The sequence below is a fragment of the Cryptomeria japonica genome, chromosome 9 (genome assembly GCF_030272615.1).
Source record: "Cryptomeria japonica chromosome 9, Sugi_1.0, whole genome shotgun sequence".
Lineage (NCBI taxonomy): Eukaryota > Viridiplantae > Streptophyta > Pinopsida > Cupressales > Cupressaceae > Cryptomeria > Cryptomeria japonica.
Window position 1 is genome coordinate 712,949,289 of NC_081413.1, and position 17,162 is coordinate 712,966,450.

A 17,162-nucleotide genomic window follows, 5' to 3' on the forward strand; every position below is an offset into this window, starting at 1 on the left:
GTAATGTCCCTTTTTAAGCATCAACTATTTCTAGAGGTTAGCCTATGACTTTGGTCCTCGTAGGCTAACATGGTGATTTAGGGACCTTTCTGAGGGTGTTCTATGGCTCTTCAGCTGACCTTTTGGTGCTTATTTCAGTATTCTTCAGCTCAGTGTCCCAGTTTATTTGTGGTATGCCTTTTGGAGATCATTTAGGACTCTTTGATACACTTTTTTTAGTGAGTCACTTAAACGTTTCGGTCATACTTACTATTTATAGTAAGTCACAAGATGATCAGTAGGCATTATGGCTATATCTAGAAGGTTGGTAGGATTAGTCTCATGAATTGTTATTAAAATTTATCGGAGTTTAATGATTTAATTAAATTTATTAAATTCTTATCAAGCATTGACTTTAATATTATTAATTATATTAAATGACTTTATGAGAATGGAATTATAAGTGGTTAAAAGAGTTGAATATATTAATCTCAAAAACTGATTAATTAAAAGCCATAAAGGGGTGATTTAAAATGATTAAAAGCCAAGTGGGACGTGGGCTTTGGGGGAGATATAAAAAGCTCATTTGAGAGTTTTTTCATATACTTGTGTTTGCAAATTTCATGTGGAGAGCTTAAGCAAGGGTTTGTTGGTTTGTGAAATCCATAGCTTTTTGAGGACAAAATCTCTCAAAGAAAACAGTGTTTGCAAGTGTGGAAGATCACCCAAGAGCACTCAATTTGATACTCACATTCAGAGGTTATAATTGTGCTTCATTGGATTCAATTCATCAAAATCTGATCAGATTTTCAATAGATTGAAAGATTTAAATAGCAGATTGGAAGTGTTGGAGGTTCACCATCTCCAAATCAGGCCTTACCTTTTCCTAGGGCCAACGTGGGGTTTGGGAATTCCATTTCAAATCAGATTCAGACCTTCAATTAGGCCGTACTAGTCTTGACCAGCAACTGTCCATCTTTAATCAGCAAATTAATCATTCTAGCTGGGCGTTTGGGGTCTTGTGTTGCTTGGCAACCTTAGGCATTTGGACTGGGGTATATTCAGTATTTTAATTTGATGCAAATAATAATTGTGGGTTTGGTGAGTTATTTATCATTTAGTATTAGAATTTTAATTTCATTTTCCAGCATTCATTTCCATTTTATGCAAAAAAGCACAAAAAAAACCAGAAAGACTAACCACCCCCAAAAAATATCTAGATCAGGGTGGGATATTTCATGTAATGATTGTAGAATCAAATCTAAGAGCTTGTATTATCAAGTGAGACTTCACTTTTGTGGCCCTCCTGGGAAATTGATTAGAGTATGTGAAGGGCTACATAAGAAGGGTTGTCTGCCAAAAAAAGGTGGCATTAATTAGAGAACAAGAAGTAGCTGATGCTATGGTTGAAAGAGAAAAACTAAGATCTCTTTTTTCAGCAAAGAAAAAACAATGACTTTACCAACAGATTCTCAACTAGTAATGTCTCCCAACATCCTTTCTTGGAGACACCCTCTATCCAAGTAGAAGACCCCAATCCTTCCCACAAAAGAGGCCCATTGAACAAGGCATTTAAAATATAAGCAAGAGACATTGTAGAAGAAAAAATTGCACGTTGCATCTATGCCATTGTTCTTCCTTTTAAATTTAGTGAGATCACCATATTGGTGGGAAATGGTGGCAGTAATCAATAGTGCACCTCCTAGTTTCATAAGTCCTTGGTATGAAAAGGTGCGCACCATCTTATTGGGAAGATAGAAGAAATTTGTAGAGACATCACTCAAACCAATTAGATATTCTTGGGGTGAATCAAGAGTTTCTATTGTTTTTGATAGATGGAAAGATTGCAAAAATCTTCCATTAATAAATATCATTGCAATGTCCCCCAAAGGGACAATGTTTTTGAAGGCATTTGATTGGGAGGGACAAATCAAAGATGCAAAATTCATTTCTAAAATCGTCATTGAGTCCATAGAGATGGTGGGTCTTGAAAATCTAATATCTTGGATAATGGTCCATGGATGTCTTCATACAAACTTGATCATGGATGCCATATTGAATGCTTGAAATCTGAATACTTGATCTTTCCTTTGTTGGACTAATTGCTAGTGTCCCCTTTTGGATTCAGGACATGGACTAACCGCCTCTCATGGATTTGTTTATCTCTGGCGTTTGTATCGGGCATTAACATGTCAATCTTTTGGCACAACGACAAACGTATTCCACCAATTGGTATCAGAGTCGGGTTGTAGGTACGAATCACCTCAAGTGATGCTGAGGGGGGGATTGTTGGACCAATCGCTAGCGTCCCCCTTTGGATTCGAGACATGGACTAACCACCAACCGTGGATCCGTTTATCTCTAGTGTTTGTATCGGGTGTTAACAGGTTGATCATTTGGCGCAATGGCAAACGTTTTCCAATATCTTTCACTGCTATAATGATGCTTGATTACTTGCTCACTTGAATTTGAAAGATTGTAATTGAAAACTCGTGGAGAGATGTCTCAAACGAGGGGTAAAGACTTGCTTTTATACCTACCCTCATACAACTGGTAAATAAAATCCTAAGAATAACAAAGGCTTGCACTAGCTTGAGGAATGGCGTCGACAGACAAAGAGGCCTTCAATATCATGAATAATACCCTTAAATTTTTTTTCTTTCAACCTCCAAAATGAATAGTATAGGCAAGATGTCCATGATAAAAAATCTCTGGAACCAACCTTGAGCTCCCTGCAAATTTGTTTCCATAGGAGACTTCACAAATTTGGAAATGCTCAACAAATGCAATGTGAGATACTTGGATGATACCGCAAACCCTGACTAGGGTAGATAGTTGAATCCAGTGAACTTGGAGTGTTTTCATCCTGGGGCACATGCTTCAAGAAGCTCTCCAAATTAATAAGAGAAATAAACCAAGCATAATACAAATGAGGCCCAATCTGTTCTTTTATAACCACCGAAGAAGCTTCTAGACAACTTTTAGGTTCTCCCTCCCTTTTTAATTTATTTTTAAGTTGAGGGACTTAATAAAGTGACCTCATTAAATATCACTTAAATCACCAATCAAGTCACCTAATAATTTTGTTAAATTAATTAAATTATAGTACCTTTATGATTTACTTTTGAGGAGTAATATTAAATAATTGAATTAATTAATTCCCTTAGTCTTGACAATAGCCCATGGGAATTAAATAGGCTAATAAGTCCTCTGTGAGCGACTATGTGGAAAGGGACTTTACATGTGATTAGATTTTGGCCCTTGCTTCTTATTGAAGCCCCTGGCATGATGTCACAAACCGATATTATAATAATATATTGAAAACAAATGGAGATTTGCTTAAATTTTTATTTTTAACTTACTCGAGTCCAATCCTTGCCTTGGTGAAAAAATATCCCAAAGAAATTGATGTTTTGCAGCCTTGGAAGCAAATTTGGTAAAAACCCTAATTTATAATAACTTTAAAAGTGCTCCAAAGTTCTCCAAATCTCAAATGCAGCTTGTTTATAGTATCCTACATCAAACATTTATATTTACGAAAAAAACACAATGATGAGAGATGTATATGTTTCAGTTTGATAACACGACCTACTTGAAAAAATCCTTCGTTTCTTGCCTTAAAGGTGCCAAGAATATGCTTTGTAATCACTTGTCATGAAATCTCTTGAACTAGAGAGGGATATAATATGATGAAAGTTGTAAATACTTATAATTGTAATAAGCCATTCAAGGGGGTAACATCCAAAACTCTTAAAATTTAATATGCTGAGATAATTTTTCTTTTTTGATAATAGTTTGATGAAATGCCGACTATAGATAGACTCGTTTTTATGTGCATGCAAATGGATATGGCATTTGAATCAATTTCACCATGACTAATAGTGTTTTCACAAAATTATTATATGAATTACCAATATTATATGTAGATATACAATATAGAAGTTTTACTTGGTTTACATTGTATCAATCAGCTGAAAATAATTTATCTTTATATATGTATATAATATCATCCAAAAATATGGAATTTGATTGTTTGACCAAGTAATTGGGATGACAACAAATTACAATCTATAGAAATCACAAATTATAGTATCTGCCAACATACCAACTCTAGCCCCCAAATAGTTATGTTGCTCCCATATTAGCTGCAACCTTTCATAATATTTATTTACTCTTCATAAGCTGCAAATCCTTCCTTTATGTCACCAAATCCCCTATGAGTATGGGGCAATTCCTATTCCTCTATGGCCATTAGTTTTATTTGTTTCCTACGTCACCATTCAATGCTCAAGACTTCATATTGCTATAACATCTTTTAATTATGTAGTTCTTCATATAATATTGACGACTAAGCCAAATAAGATTCCCACGACCACAAATATCTCTCATGTCACATTTGCCAACACTTTACATGTCATAAAAAGTGATGCGACACATTTCCATTATGCTGAGATTGGGTGTTGTATTATCTAATAGGGAGTGCATCGAGGATAGGCCCATCAACTCCAAATTCAGAGATTTAAATTCCCATGCCTCTCTTTTATATGATGTGGCAGCCTCTTAAACAAGAAAAAATGGTGCCTAGGTGAAAGGAGTTGCTACAACCTTATTTTGACCTTGTAATGTCCCCTACCTGATCTATTAAATATACTAAAATTGATAGATTTTCTTCAATAAGTTATTAACAAGTGCTTGTCTATTTTCCTCATTAGCTGATTAATTTCATTATTCATAGTTCTTAATATATACACCTCGATGCCCCTTCATGGTGAGAGAAACAACTTCACTTGAAAGAAACAATGTCTCATAATTTAACTTCTTATTTGATGAATAGCACCTTTTGGGATAACTTTCTTTTTCCTTTAATGATTAGCAAATACTAATCGCACACATGTTCCTTAACAAAAATCGCACTTTATTAATATCGTCTTTACTATAATAATTTACTTTAACAATCTGGTCGGCCAGCATGCTGATGTGATTACACGTTAATGATGTTATTGAAACTTGCCATAGTGCTGATCGCTGCATATTGGATCTTCTGCATATTGAAGATTAACTGCCATTAGAGGCGGATAAGTGGCAGCGGTATTACCTCCAACCAATTCTCCCCGCGGTCTTGTTAATGATGGTCGATTTGCAGAAACAAGGAACATGAACTGCTAAGTAATACGTGACCTGCTTGAGTATTTATTCGATGTATTGCTAGAAAAAATAATACGAACTGCTGTAGGTGTTAGATGATTCCCCTCCCCTTGGAAGAGTAGATGAATCGAATCATATATCCGTGGATAGATGAAACCAATCATCATGACTCTTCCAAGATCGGTTCCATGTTTACGTCCCTTCAAAAATTACGTCTTCTCTTAATCATTAGTTATGTTTGATTAATACGACCTTTGGTGGCAATATAACTAACACGTCAAAGTGAAGGGTTTGTATTGCAAGGTTGATAAGTGACTAATATGATTTATTGACTGTGAAGGGCAAATAGGCCACTCAAATGATTAAGTCGACCCTGAATAATCCGACCGAAGCTATATTTCAACATAAAGAATCCATATTGACAAACAAGATAGAAGAAGTCTAGACGAAGATATGTATAGTCGACAGGCATCATAGTTCGATGGCAACATCAAAGATTAAAGGGACCGAATATTGGCTAAGGCATTGAATCACCAAATTCATAGATTGATGTGCGAACTAATACAGACCCAGTTAGCCAATGAATGGCAATTAATGACCATAATATCTATACTTGGAGGAGCGCAATATCAACTAGAACAATAAGTATATATATTTCTTATGTATTATGAATACGTATATGAAATTAAGTATGACTATCATACATATTGCAGTCCATATTAGTATTACTATTAATTCTGCATAAGAACATTATTGGGCTTCATATATTTAATATTAAGGATACTTATTAAACACATCCCCATGCATACCACCAAGAACAAGGATGTTACTGCCTGTAACTTAATAACAGTTCTGATCTGATCTGATCCATGGTGCTCCTACTAGATGCTTTTGATTCCTTTCCTTTATATCTCTCAATGTGAGGGGGAGGTCACACCTCTTCATCATGTATGCCCTCTGGCAAGAGACACACCCTTTCACCATTCCCTTTGATAGAGTGCAACTTTTCATTATTTCTGCCCTTTGAAAGGGACACAACCTCTCATAATCAGATCTGCACTTATCATTTAAATCAGATCTGCACTTCTCATTTCCCAAAATTATTCCCCTCAAATGAGGTTCTCTTCTCCCTTTTATATCTCATTGTTGAGGGAGTCACAACCTTTCCTTTCATTTCTTTTGACTTTTCATTAACTTAATTAATTTTTAATTAATCATATTTAATTATATTTAATTATTCTATTTTATATTTTAATTTAATTTTAAATATTTTAATTTTATTATTATCATTTATTATTGAATTTTATTTCAAAGTGGGGACATTACAGACCTCTATGTGCTCCTCAAAATCCTCTTCATGATTTTATAATTATTTTTCTTGCAAATATGTCTTGTATCAATCTCAAAGCTAGAGCCAATAAAATAATAATACTTGAACAAACTCTCCAAATCGAATATTTATTTTCTCTACAAATCCTTTTAACAAATCTCTATAATCTCCAAGTGCACTTATGAATTATGTATGATTTCACTTGTGAATTGGTTGGGAGGTTTTTTGTCATAGGGTTTGCGTCCTAGGTAGAAGATGAGCAATTACTCACTATCCAAATTGAAGTTTTGAAATGAAAATGCCAAGAGTACCTTTTTCCGTTCCCATTTCTGTCTTTATAACTTTTTTGAAAATAATAAAATATTATTCATTTTTCCGTCTTAGTGACTTTATAATAAAAACTTTATATTATGGATCTCCATAAAATAATTTTTTAATTTAATTGTTTTACTACATAAAATAAAATAATTAATAAATTTTAGTTGTTTGAACTTTAGATGACTTGATTCAATTAATTAATTATTTCCTTTTTCCTCCCAATCAACCTACAAGAATTAAAATAGGCTAATTATCTGGCATTGATGCTTGTGAAGGGGATATTACATAAAACAAGAACAAAATTTGCAATACAATGCTTAACAACTTTAGACTGAAGCGGTTGAGTCGGTGTGACTTGTGAGTTTTTTGTGCTCACTGCATTGAGTCAATTTGACTTGTGCCAAGTTGGGGTTGAGTCAACCAAGTACTTAGTGAGTTTTTAAGAGAGACTCAACCAAGTTTTTCATGTTGACTCATGAGTTTTGAGCATGGACTCGTCTAGCATTGGAATTCAAAAAACCCTATCAATCTTCATTTTTTGACATTTCATGCTCTTATTTCACTTAGTAGAAGATGTCTTTGGCACCCATGTGACAAGACACCTTGAGAGAAGGGACCAGAAGAATGAAGATTTGGTGAAAAATAGTGAAGACTTCGTGTTGGAGAAAAGTTGAAAATATAGTAATAAAATTATGAAAGGTATTGCCTTGTTTACCCCAAATCCAAGCCCTTGGTCCCCCTATTTTAAGACAATGTAGAACTATGATATTTATAGACTTAAGGGTGACATGACATGTAATCTTTGAATTATGGCAAATTGATGATCAAAATAGACTTATGTGTTTTGTAAATGCATTAGTTTCTTTTTGATGTAATTATGTTTTTTTGGTTGAGTTTTGTCAAGTTTTGTTTAGTTCCTAGTTCGAGTCAAAATTTTAGGTTGTTAAGTTCAACCTTTTAAATTGTGTTAACATCTACTCACTACCTCCTATATACAAGCATCATAAGCGATAAGAGTAATTTAATCCCAATGAGGTCATCCTAGCTTACAAAAACTATATTGAGAGACTCATAAACGACGTATTTATTTGAGCTAGAGTTGTTTATCACATATCCCAATACAATTGATATTTTATGGGCATAGCATAAGAGAAGAATATAATAGGAATAAGATGCAAATAATTTATTATTATAACCATTTTGAGGGGCAAACTCCAAAATTCATTCAGTAAGGATAGAAGTTCCAATATGATGTTCAACAACTTCTCACTACCTCCTATATATAACTGTCATTGATACCTGTTGATGTGTTTTTTATGCACATGCGAACACAGAATAAAATACCTAAAGGTACCTTATCCTCTCTTGAATAAAGTCTCCGAATGCTGAAGATGTCGCGAAAAGGATCAATCGGGATGACTTCAAGGTTCTTTGTATGTAGGATCTCTACGTGTGGATAAGCTCTCTGTGGTATGATGTGATTTTGCTGGAATCACAAGGGGACTTACACTTGACGACCTAAACGTCTGTTTTGCTTTGAATATTGCTGGAACATAGGATTTCACTAGCCTAGACTTTTTGAAAAAAGGAAAAAAGGACGAAGGTGAGGAAAGGATCTAATTCTGACACTAATAATGTAGGAGCAATGAATGATCTTTGATGAAATTCTAACTAAGTCTCGTTTTGACATCCTAGGACCATCTCCACAAGGTTAGTGCGATCTTCGAAGGAAAGCTTTATGATGTTCAGATCATCGCTACAGGCATAGACACCATCAGGTTGATGCATATTAGTGAAGAAGCGACAATTGAAGTTAAGCTTAAGCTGAATGATTCCAGTTGACTACACAAGGCAAGTCTGCAATCAACAGACTGCTAGTAGTATGGATATACAAATTTCACCATCAATCAAACACATTTCTTCCACTCATCTAATAACATGAAATCAAATACGAGAAGTATAGAGACCATGCAAATTGTTGAATCGACCCATAAATTTCACCATTTCTTCAATGAAGTTTTACAAGTCTTTTACAACATCTTGGCAACAATCTTTGCCTTCTCTCTCTACTCTACTCTAATTGCTATACTATTAACTGACTATTCACTAACTATTTACCCACTATTTTTCCACTATTCACTAACTACTTTCTATTTTCTATTAGCCTTTACAAAATGAAGAGCCGGGGCTTATATAGTGCCCTTAATACAATTCAATGGCTAAGATCAATTTGAGATCAATGGCCAAGATTCTACAATGAAAACCCTAATTAGGGTTTGTTACAACAAACTTAATTCTGACCAATGAAATAATTGTATTAATTGGACACGTCTTCTCTGGAATATTCGACCAATGGATAGCTGGGGTAGGTACATCGAAGTTTGTGCTACCTTTAATGAGTCAGGTACATTGAATCTGGACATGCTGAGGTGGACCAATCCGACTGGAGGAGTGATGACAAGGATGCCACCTTGTCTAACACCTAGCAACTTGGTAGATATCCAATTCGATGATGCTGATAAGCTAGCTTTAATTAATTCATCTGAAACTAACTGCTTCTTCGGCGAACCCTTGCTCTGACTTATTTTGTCCTTGATGTGCAGGATGATGATGTACCTCGCCTTGGAATGCTGGATTGGAAGAGGTTATTCCCGATGATGCTTGACCGAAGAGGACCGTCCTTGTTGATGCTGGACAGGAGGAGGTCGTCCTTGTCCTGGCTTGATCTTCTTTGATGAGAGTCTACCAAGTAGTTGATCTTCCGACTTCGGGGGTTGCCATTTGATGCCTACACAACAGATTAAAGTTAGTCTTTGAGCATCAAACCTTAAAGCATGAAATTTAAGACCTTTCAAGGGTATAACTTAAGATATTAATTTGAAAAAGTCATGATAAATCAAGAATTATACATTTTCAAATTAATTATGAATGGAAATTGGATCTCCAAGACTTAGATTTTACAAAATTGCAATGAGATCAGAATAAGTCTTGAATAAGAACTTCAAAAAAAATGATTCTTCATACCTCCTCCTTGAATGCTTAACTACAAAACCTTGAAAAATGATGAAAGAAGACCGGATTTTGATGGACAAGGCTTAGATTATAGTCCTCTCTTGGATGAATTACGCCTCCATTAGCCTTCAAAATGAATTTCACCTTCTTTAGTCTCCACACTTAGCAAAAAATCGCTTTCAAACACCTTCCAAAATCTGGAAATTATCCTCCAGCTTGCCCAATTTCGCACCTCCAAATATGCTCTTTAAATTCGCATGAGAGATAATGCAAGAATGATTTGAATTTGCTAAAGGACCTCTCCCATTATATAGAGCGCTCACCTCTTGTATCCCCAAGGCCGACTTGCTAATAAAGAGGTAAAAAAAAATAAATAAAACCTTTAAAAAAGGTGGGCCGACTTGCCAAATAAAGGCAAAATAATGCCTTGAGCGCTCATTAATCAAATTTTAATTCAAAAAATTAATTTTAGATGCTTCCAAGATGTCCCTTTTGATTATCTCGAGGTCAAAAATTAATTTATTAAATTAAAATGCCTTTAATTTAATGCGAATTTGATTTAATCTTTCCAAAGGCTGCGAAGTTAGCAATTTTGGGGAATTTGAGGGATATCAACGCTTGACTAAGGTATCAATGAAGAATGCCAATAACTTCGCCCTGGACCCTTAGCAAGGGTCAGGAGCGATTTTTCAAATTAGGCCTTGAATACCCAATTTTTACAAATCCAAAATTTAACCTAGGCATTGTAAATGGCATCTTTTACTGGAGTTTGGGTTTGATTTCACTTGAATTTTGGAGGGAAAGTGCATTTAGGTTTTTTTCGCCCTGGACCCTCAGCAAGGGTCAGGAGCGATTTCTCAAATTTGTGCTTACTCCTCCATCATTTTAACCCCAATCTACCTCACAAGGTTAGGCAATGATCCCTTTCATTCATCTCATCCAAATTTGCTTTGTTTCTGCAAGGTGAAATAAGAGTTTTTCAAATTTTCGCCCTGGGCCCTCAGTAAGGGTCAGGAGCGATTTTTCTTCCCTAGCTTAGAATCATCAAGTTTTGGAAGCAAATCTTTATTCATCATGTTTTCGAAGGCCATTTTTACCCTAGTGCATCCTTGCCTTAGCCAAAATTCAAAGGAAATAGGTTGATTTTGCAATTTTTGCCCTGGGCCTTCAGCAAGGGTCAGGAGCGAATTTTGGGTTCTAGGCATATTTCTTCATGCTTTTAACTTGAAATCACTTCTAAGGCAAAGAACATCATGCCTCCATTCCATCCAAATCATAAGATCTTGTCTTAATTTTGCAAAAAAAAGGGAAGAACTTGGAAATTTCGCCTGGGCCCTCAGCAAGGGTCAGGAGCGATTTTTGCAATTTTGACTAAAAATCTTCATTTTTCCAACTTGAAACTCCTTTGCAAGGTAGGTTCTCATCTTTCATCATGCTTTTGACACTTCATTTCAACCAAACCAAGCAAGAAAGCCTCCTTCTAAGCCTTTTCGCCCTGGACCCTCAGCAAGGGTCAGGAGCGAATTTTGCAATCTAGACTCAAAATGTTTCATTTTTCACCTTGAAACCTCTTTGACATTCCAAAACTAAGCAAAAACATCCCCCATAAAATTTTCGCCCTGGACCCTTAGCAAGGGTCTGGAGCGAATTTTAAGTTTTCAACAAAATCCTTCACTTTTTCAAATTGACACTTTCTCAGGTGGGTAAAGGGAGATGTCTTTATTTCACTCATGTTTTAAGACTTGTTCTTTTTCACTACAAAATAAGGGAAATTCAAAATTTCGCCCTGGGCCTTCAGCAAGGGTCAGGAGCGAATTTACCTTTGTTGCCCAAAATTCACCATTTTTCATGCTTTCAAACCTCCAAATGCATCAAGTGACATCCAATCTTCCTTCCAGGAGACCCTGCACATAAAAATTTAGCCAAAATTAGTGACAAATAAGCTCAAATAAGATTTTCGCTCTGGACCCTCTGGAAGGGTCAGGAGCGAATTTTTCACCCCAGGCTAAACTGCTCAATGTTCGAGTTACAAACCACTTCACAGGGCAAGGTTAGATGTTTTTCCAAGTTAGGAACAAGTTTTCAAGCTCAAACAAGGTGGCAAATGAAGTTTATGATGAATTTCGCTCTGGACCCTCTAGAAGGGTCAGGAGCGAAATTCCTCTTCTAGGCTAAAATCCATCATTTTTTCAAGGTTTTCAAACATTTCCAATTTTCCCTTCAAAATGCCTTGCAAGTCAAAATTTGGTCAAATAAGGCAAGAAATGAGTCCTAGATTGATTTTCGCCCTGGACCCTCTGGAAGGGTCAGGGGCGAGATTCGCTTTGGACCCTCTGGAAGGGTCAGGAGCGAAATTCGCTTTGGACCCTCTAGAAGGGTCAGGAGCGAAATTTGACTTTCTGAACTCTCCGTCAGGATCATTTTATGGAATATAACATTTAAGTATAAGTCTTATACTTTAAGTTATATTCCATATATACTTTCAGGATGTTTGAGAGTGGTTTCAGACCTCTAGGGGTTATATTGCAAAATCTAGTTTTTGGAGGATTTTCAGTTTCCAGACTTAGTCAAATTTCAGGATTAGGACATTCCAGACTTAGCCAGATTTCAGGATCAGGACATTCCAGACTTCATTTCAGGATCAGGACATCCCAGACTTCATCACTCACCAACTTGACCTAACTCAAGCAGAACCTGCTATCCAGGTGATCCCCTTGACGACACTCGAAAGCTAAAGGCTAACAGACAAAACCCTAAAAGACCCAGAAAACGAACCCTAGAAAGCAAAAAGCAGGGGTCCCCATTTGCAATGGGGCGATGTGTGAATATGTCACAACAATACCCTAATTAGAGTGAGGTCGACGTAACTTACAATAATTATACTTAGGAACCCATAAATGATTCAATTAAGTATTATGTGAGGCATAGTTCGTTATCATGTATCCCAATACAATCAATGGGTTAAGGACGTAGCAAAAAGAGTTGAGATATACCGATTTTTTTACAGTGTATGCTTATTTCTAGGTTTAATATCAATACCTCTTGTTGCTTTGAAAGCATAATCTGTTTGGGATGGTGATTGTTTTACTTTCCTAATTTTAGAGAGTAAATTATTTTGGATTATAATTTGTTAACTTCGTAAAATGATTCTAGCATTCATTGCTTATCCCTTGTCCAGGTTTTGTATATTATTCTTCCTTAATTCAAAAGCCAAACCTCTTAAAAACTTGAAAATATGCTCAAGTGATTTGCTTTGTTAATGTGTTATATTTTTGCACTGGCTGTGTATTTTTTTTCATTCATGCTTAATGCATCAGCTCATTTAATGCTCTTCTTCAACATGTCATGTTCAGAATGATTAATTCTAAAGCTTGAATGGGGTGGGATAATATCTTTATGGACATGCAGTATTTTCTTTATTTGATGTTTTTTCTATGGGCTCTTACAAAAAAAATTGCAGGTCAGTGCAGCACTATTTGCTGCAGGTTGTCTATGTGAGTTCTCAAAAGATTTTTCATCAATTGTTTTGAAGAAGGTTATTCAAATGGTGAATGCAATGAGGACCATACCTGAAACAAAGGTTGAAGCTATATACCTATTTGCAAAGATGGTTCACTCACCTACCCTTGCATGTGGAGCACAAGAGGTTCTTTCTTTCCCTTTTTTAATTTAAAAAAATAATAATAAACACTATTCATTTATTCAACATGAAATTTAGACTTCTGTTGTGATCTGAAGCTTTTTGTGCCAAGAGTAGTTGAGAATTTGAGCTGCATAAAGATTAGGAAAGTCATTTTAACAGATACATATATTTTCTATTTTTTCTACTTGGGATTCTATAATTAGCAAAAAATGGTAAAAGTTGTTTTTGGGTTATGTCGAGATACCAATTTGGTGTATGAGACTCCCTGAGATATTTTCCATTTACCATTGTAAATTGTATTTGTACAATCTAGAATATGACAGTATACTAGGTTACCCAAGTACATATATATGTTTGTTTTATAATAAACATTTGTGATTTTTAGATTAGTATGTGGGGATTTATTAAGGTGTCCCAGCTTTAAGTATAACCATAAGGAACAAGTTTATACAAAAACTAGATGCTTGTATTAACCATAGAAGTAGATCGTGGGAAACTCTCATGATAAATTGTGAGATCTTGGATTTCTATCCAATTTTTAAACATCACTTGATCCTAGTGCAACAAACATTGACCATAATTTTTCCCTTTTTGACTGCCATTTTCCTGAAATTTTGACCACTATTTTTTTGATTTTCAGTGTTTGTTTTTTCTTTATATAAAATGGCAACACCAGCAATTTTGTTCATCTTTTTGAGTGCAAACCGTTTGCATATTCATGTTTAGGGTTCCCTCTATGGAACTTAGTGATTTCCAGTCAAGGTTTACGGTTTTTGACTACACACTCTTGTGTATCTATATGCTCACATTCAAGGGCATTCAGACAATTCAAATCAGCTGTAGCAAGCAAATTGGTATTGTTTGTAATAGTTTAGGTTTTAATAATTTTATAATAGTTTTATTATTTGTTAAAATCTGGTCCAACAAGTTTTATTATAGTTTTGAGTTTAATAATTCTAGTAAATATTAATGTAGTTTTAAAACATTTAAATTTTAAATGTAAGTTTTTTTTTAGATTTGGTCATCTTGCTGCATGAAAAAGACTTTGTATGGGTATATTGCACATCAATGAGGGTACAAATGGAGGGAACTGCAATTTTTTGCAGTGTTATTAACAATGGAGGGATTTTTCATTTCAAATGGCATTTTCCAAAGCTGTTAGGCCATGTGTAATATCCCCTTTTATGATATTCCTTAAAACAATAATATTTACTCAAAATATGACTATAGTTTTATCAAAAAATGCAAATTAATGATATATATTCAGGTAAATAAATCATAGCAAAATATCCAAAGTTGATCAAATTGTGAATTCTTTGGAAATACTTTGCAAATCTGCTGAATTCAAGGACCCCATCCCTAACCCAATAGTAACAATACCATGGACCCTGTGCATTTTGTAATTACTACTTAGAATTCAAAACTGACCACTTGATGCAATTGCTAGATTATCAATGCTGAATAATATTTCTTGATGGATTGACAATCAATCCTTTGAATAATATATGAATGCTTTTATGAACGATTCTTGAATGAATTTCTGAAGTTTATTTATTGCTGAGTATATTTTTGTATTTCTGCTCTGAATCGATGATCTGATTTGTTCTTATTGCTTGTAGATGATTGTTAATTGATGTTGAATTGACTGATATTAGAATGATTGATGTTTGAATGATTGAATTGATTGATCTTTTACCGCTTGCTGGTTTTTTTTGCTTGAATGAATTGTTGATTTGATTCGTTTGTTTGATGGATGGATTGATGAGTCATGATGTATTGATGTTTTTTTAGAAGAGTCACACCCTTTCTCACACCATAACTCTTGAAAAAGCAATTTAATTTACTTGCAGTGTCACATAATGTTCTATTCCTAATTGATTGAGTGAATGTTTGTTTCCTTTATGAATTGATGATTTATTCAATGATTCTCTCAATGAAATGATTTGCCCTTTATATGCATTTCTTGAAGGAGTCACCTCCTTTCACAAGTAATGAGTCACCACCCTTCTTTGCTGCCTTTGAGAATAATAATTTATTTTCAAATTGATTTCCTTCACTCCAATTTATGATTTATTTATTCCTTGCTTGATAATCTCCTTCCATTGAAATGATCTCCTTTTATATCTTATTCTTGATGGATATTATTTCGAAATTGATTGATTGCTTCTTTCATGTCCTTTTCTCATAGAATGATGTCTCTTTTATACCTTAATCCTTCAATTCTCATAACTCTTTATTTCATGCCTTTTGACCAATCATTAAACTTAACTAAATTTAAACTTTTATAATTTATAATTATATTATATTGTATTTTTATTATTATTGTTTTATTTTTTGATTTATTATTAAATCCCATTTCAAAAATGGGACATTAAACCATGATGTGAAGGGTTGCCTTAAATATCCTCTAGATGTCTCCTATTAGGTGAAGTGTTTGTAATGTCCCTTTTTCGCCTCTAGTTAGTTTGACTTGCCATTAGCCTATTCCTTGGGTTCTTGTAGGCTAAATGGAGTTGGTTAGGGGACTTAGTGTCATGTGGAGAGTTCTAACAAGTGATTTTAGTGTTTTGCAATAGAGTTTTTATTTATTGCTGAGTATATTTTTGTATTTCTGCTCTGAATCGATGATCTGATTTGTTCTTATTGCTTGTAGATGATTGTTAATTGATGTTGAATTGACTGATATTAGAATGATTGATGTTTGAATGATTGAATTGATTGATCTTTTACCGCTTGCTGGTTTTTTTTGCTTGAATGAATTGTTGATTTGATTCGTTTGTTTGATGGATGGATTGATGAGTCATGATGTATTGATGTTTTTTTAGAAGAGTCACACCCTTTCTCACACCATAACTCTTGAAAAAGCAATTTAATTTACTTGCAGTGTCACATAATGTTCTATTCCTAATTGATTGAGTGAATGTTTGTTTCCTTTATGAATTGATGATTTATTCAATGATTCTCTCAATGAAATGATTTGCCCTTTATATGCATTTCTTGAAGGAGTCACCTCCTTTCACAAGTAATGAGTCACCACCCTTCTTTGCTGCCTTTGAGAATAATAATTTATTTTCAAATTGATTTCCTTCACTCCAATTTATGATTTATTTATTCCTTGCTTGATAATCTCCTTCCATTGAAATGATCTCCTTTTATATCTTATTCTTGATGGATATTATTTCGAAATTGATTGATTGCTTCTTTCATGTCCTTTTCTCATAGAATGATGTCTCTTTTATACCTTAATCCTTCAATTCTCATAACTCTTTATTTCATGCCTTTTGACCAATCATTAAACTTAACTAAATTTAAACTTTTATAATTTATAATTATATTATATTGTATTTTTATTATTATTGTTTTATTTTTTGATTTATTATTAAATCCCATTTCAAAAATGGGACATTAAACCATGATGTGAAGGGTTGCCTTAAATATCCTCTAGATGTCTCCTATTAGGTGAAGTGTTTGTAATGTCCCTTTTTCGCCTCTAGTTAGTTTGACTTGCCATTAGCCTATTCCTTGGGTTCTTGTAGGCTAAATGGAGTTGGTTAGGGGACTTAGTGTCATGTGGAGAGTTCTAACAAGTGATTTTAGTGTTTTGCAATAGAGTTTTTATTTTTTAGCATATGGCTATTTTTAGTTAGTGCTATTTTGGGGCACTTGGTCTCGACTTTTGTCTCCTCTCAGTTCAAATTGAAGTGTTTTCAAAATTTGTTCCTTGGCAAGTTCTAA

The 17,162-nt window shown here is 34.4% G+C and overlaps 1 protein-coding gene across 3 annotated transcripts in view; it reads left to right on the forward strand.

Moving 5' to 3' along the window:
* LOC131048544 (uncharacterized) overlaps positions 1-17,162 on the forward strand; it is a 112,747-nt gene that overhangs the window by 26,388 nt on the left and 69,197 nt on the right. For 2 of the 3 annotated variants that reach the window (XM_057982538.2, XM_057982535.2), the window contains exon 3: positions 13,245-13,430. In XM_057982538.2, the coding sequence (XP_057838521.2) occupies positions 13,245-13,430 (186 nt within the window). The remainder of the gene's footprint in view (positions 1-13,244; positions 13,431-17,162) is intronic. The other variant, XM_057982537.2, reaches the window with a different exon arrangement.